The sequence below is a fragment of the Leucoraja erinacea genome, chromosome 13 (genome assembly GCF_028641065.1).
Source record: "Leucoraja erinacea ecotype New England chromosome 13, Leri_hhj_1, whole genome shotgun sequence".
NCBI lineage: Eukaryota > Metazoa > Chordata > Chondrichthyes > Rajiformes > Rajidae > Leucoraja > Leucoraja erinaceus.
In genome coordinates this window covers 15,733,055-15,753,153 of record NC_073389.1, presented here as the reverse complement: position 1 = coordinate 15,753,153, position 20,099 = coordinate 15,733,055, and the positions used below count along the sequence as shown (strand labels likewise).

The following is a 20,099-nucleotide window of genomic DNA, read 5'->3' as shown; positions in this document are numbered from 1 at the left end:
ATGGTCTGAGGGTCTCCAATGAGGTAGATAGTAGTTCAGATCTGCTCTCTAGGTGTGGTCAGATGGTCCAGGTGGAGTCATTCAGCATGGAAACAGGCCTTTCGACCCAAGTTGCCTATGCCAACCAACGTGCCCCATCCACACTAGTCCAACCTGCCTGACTTTAGGCCATATCCTTCTAAACCCATCCTATCCATGTACCTGACCAAATGTCTCTTAAATGTTATAATAGTACCTGCCTTAACTACCTCCTCTGGCAGCTCATAAAAGGTTACCCCTCAGGTTCCCTACTTTCCTTCAACCTAGGTCCTCTGGTTCTCAATTACCCATACTCTGAGCAAATAACTTTGTGCATTTCCCCAATCTATTCCTCTCATGATTGTATGTACCTCTTTTTCCGCCCTTCCTCCTGCAATCCGAAGAATAACGTCCTAACCTGCTCAAAATATCCCTGTAGCTCAGGCTATGGGAGAAATGGTACAATCTTCTAAAAAAGGACACAGAGTGCAAGAATAACTCCGGGTCAGGCAGCATCTGCAGAGAACATGGATACATGGTGCTTCGGGTTGGGACCCTTCTTCAGAATAGCAAAATCTTCCAGTTGTGATACCTTCCTCGTCAAGAAGTATAAGCAAAAGGTCAAGGTCCTTTCACAAGATCAAAGGCACTCCAAAAACCCTAGAGGGAGTTTAAAACCACAAATAATGCTAGAATATGCATTATTTGTTTTTGAAAAAAGGAGAGGAATGTGGTGTAAATACAAGGCTTTATATGTATGGTTTGAGAGCTTGTGCTCAGTGTAGATGGAGAGAGGAATGAGTAAAATGCATGTGTTTTGCCAGCTCTCCATGTTGCCATTGATTCATTATGCTCCTGACATTATTTATAGCTAGAATAGGAATCCACACATATGTTACTGGCGATAGATGCAAAGTGCTGGAGTAACTCAACGGCTTCAGGCAGCATCTCTGGAGAAAAGGAATAGGTAACATTTCAGGTCGGAAACTTCTTCAGACTTCAGTTCCGACCGGAAACATCACCTAATCCTCTTCTCTAAAGATGCTGCCTGACCCGTTGAGTTACTCCAGCATTCTGTGTCAATCTTCGGTGTAAACCACCATCTGCAGTTCCTTCCTACTCGTATGTTGCAGGCACCAGGTTATTAAATCTACCAGTAGATAAAACCAGCACCAGAAACTATTATGCGAGGTAAAGCTAAGAGAATCTGAGAGAAGTGTTCCTGTTTGTGATACTTATTTCCACATTTCCCAGTTTGAAACCACTATTTTTTGTTTCTGTACAAAAACCTCCTGTGTCTTCCTTTTCTTTACAGTGAGTCCACAGTCTTTCACATTTTTCACAGCTTTAGCCACGACACTGGACACAGCTTCCAACCCTGATCCTTCCCTTCATAAAGCTATTAAGTTATTTGATGAGGCTACTTGGAGTCAGGATGAATGAAGAACTAAAACCTGATGCTGTGCAAGTATGGAACATTATAACAGCCCCTAAAGAAATGGAAGATCACCCATGAGCTTGTAGTGAAAAGCAAATTGATTTGTCTCATCTGACAGAAAGATTTAGCATGTGTCATCAGAGGGTCACCTTGGGCACAATTGCTCACACACTTGAAGCCGATTATATAAAGCTGTTGGAATCCATAACCAAAGAGATGATTTCAAAATAAATTTCTGAGACTGGTGCTATGGTATCCATTCATGGTAACCCACGACTATAACTACTGTAACACTCTGGCAGTGGCCTCCTGATAAATGCACAGGGCCAAAATGTTTAAGAATACAAGGTCTATCAGTTTCTTACCAGCAAGAGAACTCTTGCACAGTAGCGTGTTACCGCTCGTACAGATCATGCTCTACTTGGTATCAAAGCAAGACTACTGATTCTGTAATGTACAGAAATGCCCGTTATGGCAGTGCCTGGGAAGGAATATGACAAACTAGCTTTAGACTTTTAACTTGACTTGACTACAGTACAGAAACAGGCCCCATATCCTTCTAAACCCATTCTATCCATGTGCCTGCCCAAATGTCTCTTAAATATTATGATAACTCTAATAATAGTTATCTCCTCTGTCAGCTTGTTCCTTATATCCACCACCCTTTGTGTAAAAAAAAAAAGTTACCCCTCAGATTCCTATTAAATATTTCCCCATCACCTTAAACATATGTCCTCTGGTTCTCAATTCCTCAACTCTGAGCAAAAGACTGCAATCTTCAGACTCTGAAGAAGGGTCTCAACCCGAAACTTCACCCATTCCTTCTCTCCAGCGATACTGCCTGTCCCACTGAGTTACTCCAGCATGTTGTGTCTACTGTGCATTTACCCGATCTATTACTCTCAGGATTTTGTACACCTCTATAAGCTCACCCCTCATCCCCCTGCACTCCAAGCAATAAAGCCCTAGCTTGCTCAATCTCCCCCTTTAGCTCCGCTCCGTGTGCCCTGGCAACATCCTGGTAAAGGGCCTGTCCCACTGTGCAAGGTAAGTCAAGAGCTCTCCCGAGTTTAAAAAACTTGTGGTAAGTACGTAGAATGTACTTAGCGGCTACGTCAGAGCTCGCGGATGTCTCATAGCGGCTCGTAATGCTAACGGCAGGTACTCGGGAAACGCGGTAACTCGTGAAGTTTTTTCAGCACTGTGAAAAATGTCCACGGGAGCCCCGAGTAACTACGTACGGCTATTACCGTAATTCTCCGAGTTCGAATCAGGGGAAACTCAGGGAACTCTTGAATTACCTCGTACAGTGGGACAGGCCCTTAAATCATATCTGAACCCTTTCAAGCTTGACAACATCTTTCCTTGTTTAGAGATGTTGTCAAGTTTGAAAGGGCTCATGTTTCCTAAACATGGTGACCAAAACTGAACGCAGTACTCTAAATGTGGCCTCACCAACATCTTATATAACTGTTACTCCCAACCTCTATACTTCTCTTTAGCATTGCCAGTTATGACACACATCCTTGCTGCAAAGTTCACCAAATGACTCATCTTTTCCTGCTTACTCACCATGTGAACCATTGCCCCATCCCACTGTTTCCATGCCAACTTTAAATAGCGTCATAAACCTAGAATTATATCACTTGTCGTGCAAACTTCATTGATTAGCAAAGACATGACAGAAATGGTTTTGCAGTAATATGCATTTTCCCAGTTAATTCCTGCTTAATAATCAAAAAAAATTGTCATTATCAAGTGCTAACACTGGATTGGCATATTAATGTATGCTATAAACTTTTATTCCCAAGATAAAATGTAGTGATTTGAGAAACATTTGTTTCAATTCATTGAAACAAATATTACAGAGACTGAGTAAAGGGCCTGTCCCACTTAGGCGACTCTTTAGGCAGCTGCCAGGGACTAGTTTCAATGGAAGTCACCTACGACACCTGGTGACAATCTACGACAGCACCCACGACAACCTACGACAGCAAAAATTGTCGCCACTGTCGCCAAATATTTTTCAACATGTTGAAAATTTTGCTGCAGTCGCCTGTAGTCGCCTAAGTGGGAAAGGCCCGTAAAAGTCCAAGAAATTGGTCAGAAAAACATCTTCACTTTCTCTTCCAATGATTCACGACAGTTTAGTTTAATTTAGTTTAGTTTAGTTTAGTTTAGTTAAGAAATACAGCATGGAAACAGGCCATTTCGGCCCACCAGGTCCGCGCCGACCTGCGATCCCTGCACATTAACACCATCCTTTATCCACTCGGGAAATTTTTTTACATTTACCAAGCCAATTAACCTACATACCTGTATATCTTTGGAGTGTGGGAGGAAACCGAAGATCTCGGAGAAAACCCACGCTGGTCACGTGGGAACGTACATACTCTGTACAGTACTGCACCCATAGTCACGATCAAACCCGGGTTCGCTGTAAGGCAGCACAGCTACACCACTGTGCCGTCCAGCTTCTGAATTATCGTCAGAGCAGCGTAAACAGCCACATAAGGCCTGTTCTCCAGATGATCCAGTGAGCTTCCACTGAGAATATCCTGGGAAAACGTTTGTAAAAGTTCCTTTCTGTGCAGCCAGTCACTTGTTTGCAGTCTTGCAATTGCAATTAGACTTAAGAGTATTGATAAGCCCTTCATGCATGAGTACGCTGTAAGTGTTGCTGGACTGAGGGAGTTCATGGACTGATGAGTCCATTCAGTAAGGTCATTCCAGAATCAATCCTTGGCACAAGAATGTACAAGTTACAGTTCGGTCATATCGCCTGTTTATTCTGTTCTTGAAATACGTTGTATATTGTCTGCAGTTTACATATTCTGTACACACTAGGAAGACTAATCTGGCAACGAGGGGACCTGTGTCTGCACTTTCCACACTAATCAGAAGCTGGTGTGAATTTAACTGGGAATATTATCCTGCCTAATCCAATACATTCTTCATGCTCCCTCGCTCACTGATTGTTTCTCCATTGGAGCATCCTTCAGGGGTATGTTGTAGATTTATAGATGGTATTTTGTCGAGGAAGGTCAAGCCTAATTGGGCGGCACAGAACCGCAGAGGTAGAGTTGCTGCCTTAAGGGCCTGTCCCACTTACGCGACTTTTTCGACGACCGTCGGCACCCATCGTAGGTCATTGCAGGTCGCCGAAAATGTTCAACGTGTTGAAAAGCCAGTGGCGACCAGAAAGATGCTACAACACTTTGGGCGACTGAGGAGACTACTCATGACCATACAGGCGACACCCTGGCGACATGTAACGGGATGAAGCCTGTATGGTCGTGAGTAGTCGCCCAAAGAGTCGTACCTTGTTCTGGTCGACGCTGGATTTTCAACATGTTGGAAATTTACGGTGACATGCAACCACCTTCGGCACCAGTCGCCGAAAAAGTTGCGTAAGTGGGACAGGCCCATTATAGTGCCAGAGACCCCAGTTCAATCCTGACTATGGGTGCTGTCTGTACAGAGTTTCTACATTCTCCCTGTGTCCATGTGGGTTTTCTCCATGTGCCCCGGATTCCTCCCACACTCTAAAGACGTGCATATTTGTAGATTAATTGGCTTCGGTAAAATTGTAAATTGTCCCTAGTGTGTAGGACAGTGCTAGTGTACGGGGTGATCACCGACCAGCACAAACTCGGTGGGTAAAGGGCCTGTTTCCATGCTGTAACTCTAAAGTCTAAATATTTGTGTTTGCACCTCATGGGAATCCAGATGTATTGCACGAGGGTGGGGAAAAAAGGACTGATAGAGAAAATGAGGCCAACGCTAAACATGCTCAAAGTGCCATGTGGCTGCTGAAAATTTGAAGAAGGGTCCCGACCTGAAACGTTACCTATACATGCTCTCCAGAGATGCTGCCTGACCTACTGTGTCTTTTTTTTAAACCACGATCTGCAGGTCCTTGTGTCTACCTCTTAAGTCGTTGGCTAAATTATATTATGTGGGCTTGGTTATATTATATTAAGATCTGAAGTTTCGTACCATTGATGGCTTGTAGCAGTTGTAGCTAGGGCATTTTGCATGTGCTGTTTCACTTAAAGGGAGAGGACATAAAGAAAATTGACCTTACTAACTAGCGCACGGACATTCCTGTCTGTGTTTCATTTGTATATATGTAGAAAATACTTTGTGTGCAGTCCAATTACTGAACATGATGTAAACTGTAAAACTACAGAGCCATTGAAACCAATAAATCAATCACTGACTGATAGCAGATATTTAAAGAGAAACAAAGATCTCATGGACAGGCTAATGTCTCTTTGAGGAATGTTTATTGATGACTTCAGATGGAAGTAATTAATAACTCCTCTGATCTAAATTCAGTTTTATTTTTAAATATCAATCAAAAAAATGTATGATTGTGGTTAGTGTGTCAAACATTAATTGGTTTTCCAGAAAACCTCTGTAAATTCAGATGTGATGTCTTAATGATATGGAAGGAGTTCCAAACCATGTTCTATGATTCACTGTTTTTAAGAAGGAACTGCAGATGCTGAAAAATCGAAAATCTCTCCCATACAACAAATAGTCCTCCGTCATTTTCGTTACCTCCAACGTGACCCCACCACTCACCACATCTTCCCATCTCCCCCCCTGTCTGCTTTCCGCAAAGATTGCTCCCTTCGGAACTCCCTGATCTTCCTTCCCCTCCCGCACCACCCCCTCCCCGGGCACTTTCTCTTGCAACCGCAAGAGATGCTACACTTGTCGCTTTATCTCCCCCCTCGACTCCATTCAAGGACCCAAGCAGTCGTCCCAGGTGCGACAGAGGTTCACCTGCATCTCCTCCAACCTCATCTATTGCATCTGTTGCTCTAGATGTCAACTGATCTACATCGGTGAGACCAAGCGTAGGCTTGGCGATCGTTTCGCCGAACACCTCCGCTCGGTCCGCACTAACCAACCTGATCTCCCTGTGGCTCAGCACTTCAACTCCCCCTCCCATTCCGAATCCGACCTTTCTGTCCTGGGCTTCCTCCATGGCCAGAGTGAGCACCACCGGAAATTGGAGGAGCAGCACCTCATATTCCGCTTGGGCAGTTTGCACCCTAGTGGCATAAACAATGACTTCTCCAATTTCCGGTAGCCCTTGCTGTCTCCTCCCCTCCTCCCCTTCTCAGCTCTCTCTCAGCCCTCTGGCTTCCTCTCTCCTTTTTTCTCTCCCCCCCACATCAGTCTGAAGAAGGGTTTTGACCCGAAATTTTGCCTATTTCCTTCGCTCCATAGATGCTGCTGCTCCCGCTGAGTTTCTCCAGCACTTTTGTCTACCTTCTAAGATTCACTGTTTAGTTTAGTTTAGTTTAGAAATAAAGCACGGAAACAGGCCCTTCAGCCAACCATCCCTGTATGACCATCGATCACCACATACAATTTCCTACAAATCCGCACGTCTTTGGAGTGTGGGAGGAAGTTGGGCCACCCAGAGAAAACCCACGTGGTCACAGGGAGAACGTACACCTCCATTCACACAGTACCCATAGTCAGGATCGAACCCAGGTCTCTGGCAGCAAGCGGTAAGGCAACAATTCTACCGCTGTGCCGCCCAACTTGGCAAGAACAATGGACAGAAATCCAGTAATGCTCTGCCATTACAATGTTTACTGGCTCTATTTTCAATTAATGTACTGGCATTGAGATAACCAGACCCTGGTTATTTTGATTTGAAGAGCATATCTCAGCCTTGGCATATGCTTCACACAGATTTGTCTCAATGGGCCTCAGTTTAAGTATTTGCAAACAAGGCCTGAGCAACTGCCAAACCTGCATTATGTCCATTCGTGCATAGTGTACCATCTACCATATTGATTGGTGATGGAGGAGCATGCTTGAACCATTTATAACAACGAATAGCATTCAGGTTAGAATTCAGAGATAAAATCCAACTCTGTGAGGAATTGACATTTTGCAAGCAGTTAATTGAACTCATGATTAGCTCGTGAAGTAACTCCTGGCATGGCAGGAAATAAGGCCCAGCAATTGAACCATATAGTTTACAGCCTCATAGATTTATTTGTGCTGATTGGTTAACTTTGGAGTTTTTATCTTTGCCTTTTATTTTGCCTCTGGATGGTTACGTTTCACTTGCAGACGCTGCCCTTGGGGCTGGGAAGTGACAGAGAGCAGCGGGGAAGGCAGGAACTAGAGGAGCAGCTCAGATACAGGGAGAAGGAGGACATTGTGCTCACCCTCAGTAGGTTATGAGGGAGGATTTCGCCCAACATAAACTCTCACTTGCAGATATCTGGTGCACTTTGTCTTCAATAAATAACCCAGTGAAGCCTCCTGTTGTACTGATATTACCATGTTGCTGAGATAATGTGTTTAGTTTAGTTTAATGTAGTTTCATTTAGTTTTGTTTAGTTTAGTTTTGTTTATTATTTTCACGCGTACCGACGTACAGTGAAAATCTTTTTTGTTACGTGCTATCAGTCGGCAGAAAGACTATACTTGATTACAATCAAGTCGTCCACAGTCTACAGGCACAGGATAATGGGAATTTCTTTTAGTGCAAGATAAAGCCCAGTAAGTCCAATTAAAGATAGTCCGATGGTCTCAAATGAGGTAGATAGGGAGGGGGGTCAAATCCGCACTAGTTGATGATAGGATTGCTTGATAACGGCAGGGAAGAAATTGCCCCTGAATTAAGAGGTATGTGTCCTCAAATTTCTGTACCTCTTGCCTGATGAGAGAGGGGAGAAGAGTGAGATTCATCTTTGATTATGCTGGCGGTCTTGCCAAGTGTGAAGTATAGATGGAGTCAATGGAAGGGAGGTTTGTTTGGGTGATGGTCTGGGCTACATCCACAACTGTGATTTCTCGCGGTCTTAGATGGAGCTGTTGAACACAATCAGCACAAACTGATTGTAGAACTGAAGACATCCGTGTTCTTGATTATTTATTGTTCATAGGAAAAAGGTGCCATTGGTCACATACATTTTATAAAACATTTCTGAATAATTTCACAGCTATCGCACAGAAGAATGTTTTTTTGAAATCTGTGTATGTTTCAGCAGCTGATTAAACCATGTCAGGGATTTTTCCCCCCCCGATCTAGTTACACTGTGGACATGCGTTTATCTTTTCAGATCATCAGTACTAATTTCATGCTAACTGTATGGAGAGAAGGAAGTTGTCTAAATGCTGATGAGCTTTGTGATACAGAGAGATCGTGCTGTCCCAGAGCATGATTCACGAAAAATTTGACTGCAGATATTTAGGAAAACGTAGAATGTTTACATTTACTGTGGGTGGAAGTGAATCCAAAAATAGGAAGGTTATGCTTTAGTTATATAAGGGATTGAGTCATAAAGTCATAGTCATGAATCAGGCCCTTCAGCCCAACTTGCCCTCGCTGACCAACATGCTCCATCTACACTAGTCCCATCTGCCCGCACTATATCCCTATAAACCTATCCTATCCATGTACCTGTCCAAATGTCTCTTAAATGTTAAATGATAGTACCTACCTCAACTACCTCTGACAGCATGTTCTATATGCACCCTTTGTGTCAAAATGTTACCCCTCGGGTTCCTATTAAATCTTTCCCCCCTCACTTTAAACCTATGTCCTCTAGTTCTCGATTTCTGTACTCTGGGCAAAAGACTCTTTGCATTTATTCCTCTCATGATTTTGAACACCTGCATAAAATAACCTCTCCTCCTCCTGCGCTCCAAGGAATAAAGCCCTAGTCTGCTACCCCTCCCTGGAGCTCAGGCACTCAAATCCCGGCATCCTCCTCGTAAATCTTCTCTGCACTCTTTCCAGCTCGACAACATCTTTCCCAAAACATGGTGACCAAAACTGAACACAATGCTCTAAATGCAGCCTCACCAATATCTTATGCAACTGTAACATGACCTCCCAATTTCTATACTCAATACAACGTTGCTGAGACCACGTGAAGTACTGTGTACAGTATTAGCCATCATATTTAAGTAAGAACCGTAAATGCATTACAATTCAACAAATGTTTGTTGAATATACTTCTACAGGTCAGCCTGTATGGTACTCTGGCTGCATTGCAGAGAACAGGAAAGCTCTCCAACGCGTCATTAAGACTGCTGAGAGGATCACTGGCACCCAGCTCCCCAGACTGGAGGACATCTACCGGACCCGCTGCATCCGGAGGGTCAAGGGCATCATTAGAGACAGCACACACCCTGGACACTGCCTCTTCACCCCCCTGCCCTCAGGAAGACGATACAGGACACTGAGCGCCCGCACGACAAGACTAAAAAACAGCTTCTACCATAGAGCTGTGACACTACTGAACTCTATCCCCCTCCCACACTGATTCCCCCCCTCTCTCTCACACACCCGCCCATACTCCTATATGTTTATAGTCTCATTTTTTAATAGTTCTTTTTTATACTCATGTTCCTGTGCAGCTGGAGGACTGCTCCAACAAAATTTTGTTGTCTTGTACAATGACAATAAAGATTATTATTATTAAGGTTTACCAGAGCAATCCCAGGAATGAGCAGGTTGTCTTATAAGGAAAGCTGGGCCAAATTAGGTGAGCTGATTGAAACATGCGAGATCCTGATTTGGCTTGATATGCTGCTATGGGATAATTCAAAGATGGGAGTCATTGCTTAAAGTAAGATAAGTAGAGAAGGTGCAAGTGCCAATCTAATATTACAACCAGAATAGCCATGTATTTACTGGTTGACAGAGTGGGTTGAGGGGACTAGCAGATTCTCCATACTATTGAATGTTGCTCCTATTAATACCCAAACACACGTTTATTTCACCTTACGCCTGTCACACTGCAATAAAATCAAATTTCCATAGAACCCGAAGTTAAAGGGGAATGAGAAGCAAACAAGCAGTTGGTTTTCTGGACTCTACCCTCTGCACTGACTAACACTCTGCACTCCAGGCTCACACTCTAGATTGTGACTCTAGATTTGTAACTGAGCCAGATGCCAATCCTTGAGGATTTCCGAATAATTGGACACGGGAATATTGGAGTATACTTCTCCAAACCAAGCAGCTAATGGTGTTGTTTGGGAGTTCAGTCATTGTCCTAATATAGGGGTGACAAGAGGGTTCCAACCCCAGGCTGTGGGTACAGGGATGGCACAGTGCCAGGGACCCAAGTTCAATCCCGACCTCAGTTGCTGTCTTTGTGGCGTGTACACGTTGTCCCTGTGACTGCGTGGGTTTTCTCCGGGTGCTCCGGTTTCCTCTCACATCCCAAAGACGCCTGGGTTTGTAGATTAATTGGCCTCTTCAAATTGCCCTACTTGTGTGTGGGGAGTGGATGTGAGAGTGGGATAACATTGAACTAGTGTGAAGCGGGTGTACCTGATCGATGGACAGCGTGGACTCGGTGGGCTGAAGGGCCTGTTTCCATGCTGTATCTCTAAACGAAGATACAGAACTATGCCAGGAAAACATTGTCAGAGCTTCACTGTATAAGTCCTTATAAGGCTTGAACTTGTTATAGGGGTTGCTGGCACTTTGTGGGACACTGAACATCCCACTGCTGTGGAATATATCTGAGTTGCATTAAGTGGCAAGTCCTTCATCAATGGGGTCACATTGAAATCAGAGCACACATTGTGTTGGAAAGTTGCAAGCTCCATTTGAACCTGCAGAGGACATTTTCAGATATTTGGTTGAGGCTTTTCCATTCCTGTCCATACAGCAAACATCATGCTGCACTGTGTCCACTGTAGCTGAAATGAGTCATTATCGACAGAAGCAACAAATTACATTTTTTTGGAAAAACTGCAGATGCTGGAAACCTGAAATAAAAATAGAAATTTATGGAAATACTCAGCAGGGTAGGCAGCATCTGGTGAAAGAGAAACCGAGTTTGAGCCAAGAGTTTAGAATGCTATTTAGCTCTTGGTTTTACTGGTCCTGGGAAGAATAACGTTTCAAGGGGGGTTTCAAGATCTGCAAAACTCTAAGATCTTCTCATGTCAGCTCATCTCTCTTTGCCCAGACTTGGAGTTGCTGGGAGTCAAATAAGTGCAGCATTGACAGGGAAATATGTGTCAAGGGACCTAATGAAAACAGATTGGGCCATTTTCAAAGGGACTTTGCTGAGATATTTATCTGTACAGGGAGTGTCATGACACACATAAAAGCGGGTGAAAACACTGCATTGATTTCTAGTGATTGCCCAGGAATTCTTTTCTGCTTTAAAGACAGTGTATAAAAATAATATGTTCTTTGTGCAGCAATTATACTGTGCTTCAGTGTCTGCGGTCAGAGCTGATTGAACACATCTGCTAAATTCTTCATGTACCTAATACTGTATGTCTTTCTTTCATTCTGCTCGGCTTCCGCAGGCATCATTGCTAATCTCACTTGCAGAGCCTTCTTTGGCTACGGTGGAGAGGTCAGCCCCATCATTTACTGGATGAAGGGAGAGAAATTTATTGAAGACCTTGATGATAACCACGCCAGCGAAAGCGAGATGAGGTAATTAGAGCCTTTGATCACATGTCCTGCATCTAAATGTTCAAGTGTTGGATTCCATGGAGATCTGCAATGTTAAACAGTACCACGAGCAAACAAAAACTACAGGAGGATCAGTCTGAAGAAGGGTCCCAACCTGATACGTCACCTATTCATGATAGGCGATGTTTCAAAGTCAAGACCCTTCCTCAGACTAATTGTATGGGGGATGAAGAAGGCTGGACAAAGGGACAAAAATGTGGCAGGCAATAGGTCAACATAAGTGAGGTGGGTTTTGATAAGCAGATGGTTGAAGCAAAGGCCAGAGGTAAGAACATAAGGTGTGAGACAGGTTTGAAGAATTGTGAAGGCAGAGGGAGGAAAGTAGCAGGATGGGGGCGTGACAGGGGTGGAGGGGGATGGGGTGGCTAGGGAGACATTGGTGAGAGTCCAGGTGGAGCACAGGGAAGGGAAGAGGGGAAGAAAGGGGTGAAAGCAAGAGTGGAAGGGGAGGCACAGGGGTGGGAAGAGGGAAGCTTTCTTGAGGCATGGAGTAGGGAAGAGACAACAGGTGGAAAGTAGTGAGGTAAGGGGAGGGGGCATGAGCCAACATTTGAGAGGAGGATGCAGGTGAGGAGGGGTTGATTGTAGAAGAGTCAAGTGGGGGAGGGACGGGTGGAGAGCATAACCAAGGCTGGAGGTGGAGAAGCCTAAAGGGTGCAAATGGTGGAATAACACTATGGAGCAAGGAATGTAGTGGAAGGTAGAAGCAGAGGGAGCAATTATAGGTAAGAAGGGGGTTTGGATGAAGAATGGTAGACTCGGGTGAGTGGATGGTTCAGTTGCCTGATAACAGCTGGGCAGAAACTGTCCCTAAATCTAGAAGTATGCATTTTCAAACTTCTGTACCTTTTGCCTGATGGGAGAGGGGAGAACAGGGAGTGACCAGGTTGAGACTGGTCCTTGATTATGCTGGCGGCCTTGCTGGGCAACGTGAAGTGTAGATGGAGTCAATGGAAGGGAGGTTGGTTTGTGTGATGGTCCGGGCTACGTTTACAATTCTCTGCAATTTTTTATGGTCTTGGATGGAGCTGTTCCCAAACCATGCTGTGATGCATCCTGATAAAATGCTTTCTACGGTGCATCTGTACAAGTTGGTGAGGGTTGTTGGGGACATGCCGAACCTCCTAAACCTTTGTAAGGGATCAGAGACGTTGGTGTTGGAGCTCCCAGTTACTGCTTATTTTAAATTCTCCTTCCTATTCCCATACCGACCTGTCTACTCTGGATCCCCTCTGCTGCCGGAATGAGGTAACACGAATGAGAAGAACTCCACCTCATATTCCGCTCGGGTAGTCAACAACCCAACTGCAGGAGTACTGAATTCAAGGAACTCTTCCACCTCTCATTTGTCCAGCTTCAGTCATGTGCCCAGTGCTCCATGCCGACTGTACACACCTTTCTTTCTCATCCCCTCATCTCTATCCCCTCCACACATCACTCCTCTACCTTTTCCATCTGCTCTTATCCCTTCTCTTTTTCATCTCCCTACCTCCATTCCCTTCTGCCCTTCATTCCTCCCTCTGGTCAGACATTTTACTCCTTGCCTCCTCTTATCAAAAACCACCATTTACACTCTTTTGTTATCTCCACCTCCGGCCTTAATTATTATCTCCATCGTTCTCACCCCCACCTGATTCATCTGCCAATTATTCTCGTCTCATCTGGATCCACCTATCACTCACCAGCACTTGCCCAGCCCCTTCTCCTCACCTCTATCGACCACCAGCTACCTCCCTTCCACTCCATCAGGCTGAAGAAAGGTCCCGACCCAAAGCGTCATCCGTCCATTTCCCTCCCTAGATGCTGCCTGACCCGCAGCAGTTCGTTTTCATTCATGTTTCCAGTTTTTCTGTCTCTTGTGTCTCCAGCAATCAATGCAATTGTTCGACAGGAGCTTCCCCAAGTGTTAATTCCTTTAAATTTATTTTGCTCTCGGCATGTGCATCATCTGCAAGGATGGTTGCCCCTCCAAGAGTAAACTACATTGAAATGGGACTGTCACAGGCCAAAGTGAGCAAAGACTATAGCTTTCTGCCCATGACTGAAAACAAGTTGGTTTTTGACAATGATCTGACAGCATTGAGGCACTTTAACCAACACCCGCCATCTTTTAGTTTGTAGCTATTTTAAAAACGCAATGAAAATATTCATGCTGTAATTGCATTGATTCTGCTAGACTATAAACAAACACAAAGTGCTGGGTATAACTCAGCGGGTCAGGCAGTAGGGTCTGAAGCAGGGTCCTGACCCAAAACATCACCTATCCATGTCCTCCAGAGATGCTGCCTGGCCCGCTGATTTACTCCAGCACTGTATCTCGTTTTGTGTAAACCAGCATATGCAGTTCCTTGTTTCTGCTGAACTATATTCAGGTTCACTGAGGCACGTAGTGACCACTACATTACCATAACAAAGACCATTTTAACGGAAAAGCAACAAAAAAATACCACGGATGCTGTAAATCTGAACTAAATGCAGAAAACGGAAGGGAAACACAGCAGGACTTGAAACATTCAAAGTCAAAGTCAATTTTATTCATCACATGCACCTGAAGGTGTAGTGAAATGAATTTGCCAGCAGCGATACACTTAAAAACAACACACAATACACAATAAAATTTAACACAAACATCCACCACAGCATTCTTCACTGTTGTGGAAGGCAACAAAGTTCAGCCAGTCCTCCTCCTTTGTTCACCCGTGGTCGGGGTCATAAACCCTCCGTAGTCGCCGCTAAGGATGGCCCGATGTACAGGCCCTCAAGTTGAGATGATTGAAACTCGGATGTCGGGATGGTCTAACCCACTCCGCGGCTTGGAGTGCCCGAATCGGCCACTTTCCTACCGGAGACCGCGGCTTCAGGTTAGAAACATATAGAAACATAGAAATTAGGTGCAGGAGTAGGCCATTCGGCCCTTCGAGCCTGCACCGCCATTCAATATGATCATGGCTGATCATCCAACTCAGTATCCCGTACCTGCCTTCTCTCCATACCCCCTGATCCCCTTAGCCACAAGGGCCACATCTAACTCCCTCTTAAATATAGCCAATGAAGTGGCCTCAACTACCCTCTGTGACAGAGAGTTCCAGAGATTCACCACTCTCTGCGTGAAAAAAGTTCTTCTCATCTCGGTTTTAAAGGATTTCCCCTTTATCCTTAAGCTGTGACCCCTTGTCCTGGACTTCCCTAACATCGGGAACAATCTTCCTGCATCTAGCCTGTCCAACCCCTTAAGAATTTTGTAAGTTTCTATAAGATCCCCTCTCAATCTTCTAAATTCTAGAGAGTATAAACCAAGTCCATCCAGTCTTTCTTCATAAGACAGTCCTGACATCCCAGGAATCAGTCTGGTGAACCGTCTCTGCACTCCCTCTATGGCAATAATGTCCTTCCTCAGATTTGGAGACCAAAACTGTACGCAATACTCCAGGTGTGGTCTCACCAAGACCCTGTACAACTGCAGTAGAACCTCTCTGCTCCTATACTCAAATCCTTTTGCAATGAAAGCTAACATACCATTCGCTTTCTTTACTGCCTGCTGCACCTGCATGCCTACCTTCAATGACTGGTGTACCATGACACCCAGGTCTCGCTGCATCTCCCCCTTTCCCAATCGGCCACCATTTAGATAATAGTCTGCTTTCCTGTTTTTGCCACCAAAATGGATAACCTCACATTTATCCACATTATACTGCATCTGCCAAACATTTGCCCACTCACCCAGCCTATCCAAGTCACCCTGCAGTCTCCTAGCATCCTCCTCACAGCTAACACTGCCCCCCAGCTTAGTGTCATCCGCAAACTTGGAGATATTGCCTTCAATTCCCTCATCCAGATCATTAATATATATTGTAAATAGCTGGGGTCCCAGTACTGAGCCTTGGGGTACCCCACTAGTCACTGCCTGCCATTGTGAAAAGGACCCGTTTACTCCTACTCTTTGCTTCCTGTTTGCCAGCCAGTTCTCTATCCACATCAATACTGAACTCCCAATGCCTTGTGCTTTAAGTTTGTTTACTAATTTTTTATGTGGGACCTTGTCAAAAGCCTTCTGGAAGTCCAGATACACCACATCCACTGGTTCTCCCCTATCCACGCTACTAGTTACATCCTCGAAAAATTCTATAAGATTCGTCAGACATGATTTACCTTTCGTAAATCCATGCTGACTTTGTCCAATGATTTCACCACTTTCCAAATGTGCTGCTATCCCATCTTTAATAACTGACTCTAGCAGTTTCCCCACTACCGATGTTAGACTAACTGGTCTGTAATTCCCCATTTTCTCTCTCCCTCCCTTCTTAAAAAGTGGGGTTACGTTTGCTACCCGCCAATCTTCAGGAACTACTACAGAATCTAAAGAGTTTTGAAAGATTATTACTAATGCATCCACTATTTCTGGAGCTACTTCCTTAAGTACTCTGGGATGCAGCCTATCTGGCCCCGGGGGATTTATCGGCCTTTAATCCATTCAATTTACCCAACACCACTTCCCGGCTAACCTGGATTTCACACAGGTTGTAATAGGCCGCAGGCCGGTGGTCGGAGCTCTTCTCCGATGATCCCAGACAAGGGATCCCAGACTCCAGATGGTAAGTCCACACCACGCCTGCAGCTAGAAGCTCCGCAGACCACAGCCCCATGATGTCAATGGTCAGTGATCAGAGCACTCCTCTCTGGCGACCCCCAGTAAGTGTTCTCTCGCTCTGCGATGGAATGTTCACACTGCGCCTGCTGCCGATGCTCCGGGCCCGACTCCGGGAAAGGTCGCTCCAATCCATGCTGTTAGACCGCGAGGGAGGCGACATGGAAAAGTCGCCTCTCCGTGGAGGAAGCGACTGAAAGCGGTTACCCCCTTTTCTCCACCCCACCAGCCCCCGCACAAGACACAACGAGAGACACCTAAACTAACATTAGACACACCAGAAAAACCCCCAAAAAGTAGAAATAACACTGCTGGCAGGGCAGCCGACTCGCAGCGACCTCACGTCATCTCTTCTCTACAGACGCTGTCTGATCTGCTGAGTGTTTCCACCATGATATATTTAATTATTATCTCAATGAATATTAAAATCAAAAAAGTGTAAAAGGGGGCAAGCTATATAATACAATGCAAAGAAATGTCTTTGTGTAACTTACAAGAAGCATCCACTGTGGTGTGTAAATGAATAGTAAAACCATGGCATTAAGCTGACTCTATACTCATCAAGAATTCAAAACCAGGTAAAGGCAGATGAATATTTGATTGGATATACAGGTTGCATGCACCAACACCACTGATTTTTGCATTAGATAATCTCTAATTAAATGTTCTCTAGATTTGGTAGCTGAAAGTGTAATCAAGGGCAAACACATCTTTTCAATTTAGCTTCTGATATTTAGAGTGCCTTATAACATTCTTAGTTTCACAGGAAATTATAGACGGAATGAAAAGAATCTAACTTTTAAATTATGTTTTTATTGCAAGTTGTTTGTATTCTATTAATTAAAATGTTACTGAATGTTTATTTCTCAAAAGTTTCAAAAGTCCAGTATAGTTGATAGTGAAAATGCTTGTCAAAAATTGCAGCAGGTCTTGATCGGTTGGGCAAATGAGCTGAGAAATGTTGATGGAGTTTAATGCAGAGAAGCGTAAGGTGTTTAGTTTAGTTTAGAGATACAGCGCAGAAGCATGCCCTTTGGGACAACGAGTCTATGCGGACCAGCGATCCCCGCACATTAACACTACCCTACACACACTAGGGGCAATTTACATTTACACCTAGCCAATTAACCTACATGTACGTCTTTCGAGTGTGGGAGGAAACTGAAGATCTCGGAGAAAACCCATGTGGTCACGGGGAGAATGTATAGACAGCACCGGTAGTCAAGTTCGAACCCAGGTCTCCGGCGCTGCAAGCACTGTAAGGGCAGCAACTCTACTGCTGTGCCACGGTATTGCATTTTAGATAGTCAAACCAGTGCAGGATCTACAGTGAATGGCAGCGTTTGGGGGGCATAATAGAGAAGATGGATTAAGGAGTTCAGATATATAGTTCCTTGAAAGTGGGGTCACATGTAGATAGGGTGATCAAGAAGACGTTTGGCACATTGGCTTTCATCAGTCAGTGTAGTCAGTATAGAAATTGGGAGATCTTGCTACAATTGTGATTTTGCTACAGATCTTGCTACAGAGTGATTTAGGCCATTTGGAAAAATGGGCTGAAAGATGGCAGATGGAGTTTAATGCTGATAAATGTGAGGTGCTACACCTTGGCAGGACAAATCAAAATAGGACGTACATGGTAAATGGTAGGGAATTGTAGAATACAGTTGAACAGAGGGATCTGGGAATAACCGTGCATAGTTCCTTGAAGGTGGAATCTCATATAGATAGGGTGGTAAAGAAAGCTTTTGGTATGCTAGCCTTTATAAATCAGAGCATTGAGTATAGAAGCTGGGATGTAATGTTAAAATTGTACAAGGCATTGGTGAGACCAAATCTGGAGTATGGTGTACAATTTTGGTCGCCCAATTATAGGAAGGATGTCAACAAAATAGAGAGAGTACAGAGGAGATTTACTAGAATGCTGCCTGGGTTTCAACAACTAAGTTACAGAGAAAGGTTGAATAAGTTAGGTCTTTATTCTCTGGAGCGCAGAATGTTAAGGGGGGACTTGATAGAGGTCTTTAAAATGATGAGAGGGATAGACAGAGTTGATGTGGACAAGCTTTTCCCTTTGAGAATAGGAAAGATTCAAACAAGAGAACATGACTTCAGAAGTTTAGGGGTAACATGAGGGGGAACTTCTTTACTCAGAGTGGTAGCGGTGTGGAATGAGCTTCCAGTGGAAGTGGTGGAGGCAGGTTCGTTGGTATCATTTAAAAATAAATTGGATAGGCATATGGATGAGAAGGGAATGGAGGGTTATGTATGAGTGCAGGCAGGTGGGACTAAGGGAAAAAAAGTTGTGTCGGCACGGACTTGTAGGATCGAGATGGCCTGTTTCCGTGCTGTAATTGTTATATGGTTATATGTAGAAGACATTGGTGAGGCCACATATAGAATATTATGTTCAGTTTTGGTCACCCTGTTATAATAATAATAATAATAATAATAATAAATGTTATTTATGGGCGCCTTTCAAGAGTCTCAAAGACACCTTACATGTTTTTCCTCTACCTGCTAAATTTTTGTAAGTGGAATGAAATAAATAGTAGACATGACTAGTACACAAAGTAAATACAGAATTCAATACAAAACACAGTATGAGGCAATTAATGCACAGATGAAAAGGGACGTCACGTGGGGCTAAGGATAGGCAGAGGTTATAGGAAAGTTATAGGAAAGATGTTGTTATGCTTGAAAGGGTGCAGAGAAGATTTATGAGGATGTTGCCAGGGCTCGAGGGCCTGAGCTATTGGAAGTGGTTGAGCAGGCTAGGAGTCTATTCCTTGGAGTGCAGGAGGATGAGGGTGTATAAAATCATGAGAGGAATAAATCAGGTACATGGTAAATGGTAGCAAATTGAGGAATGCAGTTGAACAGAGGGATCTAGGAATAACTGTGCATAGTTCCCTGAAGGTGGAATCTCATGTAGACAGGGTGGTAAAGAAAGCTTTTGGTGTGCTGGCCTTTATAAATCAGAGCATTGATTATAAAAGTTGGGATATAATGTTAAAATTGTACAAGGCATTGGTGAGACCAATTCTGGAGTATGGTGTACAATTTTGGTCGCCCAATTATAGGAAGGATGTCAACAAAATAGAGAGAGTACAGAGGAGATTTACTAGAATGTTGCCTGGGTTTCAGCTACTAAGTTACAGAGAAAGATTGAATAAGTTAGGTCTTTATTCTCTGGAGCGCAGAAGGTTAAGGGGGGACTTGATAGAGGTCTTTAAAATGGTGAGAGGGATAGACAGAGTTGATGTGGACAAGCTTTTCCCATTGAGAGTAGGGAAGATTCAAACAAGGGGACATGACTTCAGAATTAAGGGACAGAAGTTTAGGGGTAACATGAGGGGGAACTTCTTTACTCAGAGAGTGGTAGCGGTGTGGAATGAGCTTCCAGTGGAAGTGGTGGAGGCAGGTTTGATTTTATCATTTAAAAATAAATTGGATAGGTATATGGATGGGAAAGGAATGGAGGGTTATGGTCTGAGTGCAGG

The 20,099-nt window shown here is 44.1% G+C and overlaps 1 protein-coding gene across 1 annotated transcript in view; it reads left to right on the top strand.

The window, feature by feature from the left end:
• il1rapl1b (interleukin 1 receptor accessory protein-like 1b) overlaps window positions 1–20,099 on the top strand; it is a 1,086,945-nt gene that overhangs the window by 1,004,438 nt on the left and 62,408 nt on the right. The window contains exon 7 of the mRNA XM_055644538.1: window positions 11,780–11,912. Within this exon, the coding sequence (XP_055500513.1) occupies window positions 11,780–11,912 (133 nt within the window). The remainder of the gene's footprint in view (window positions 1–11,779; window positions 11,913–20,099) is intronic.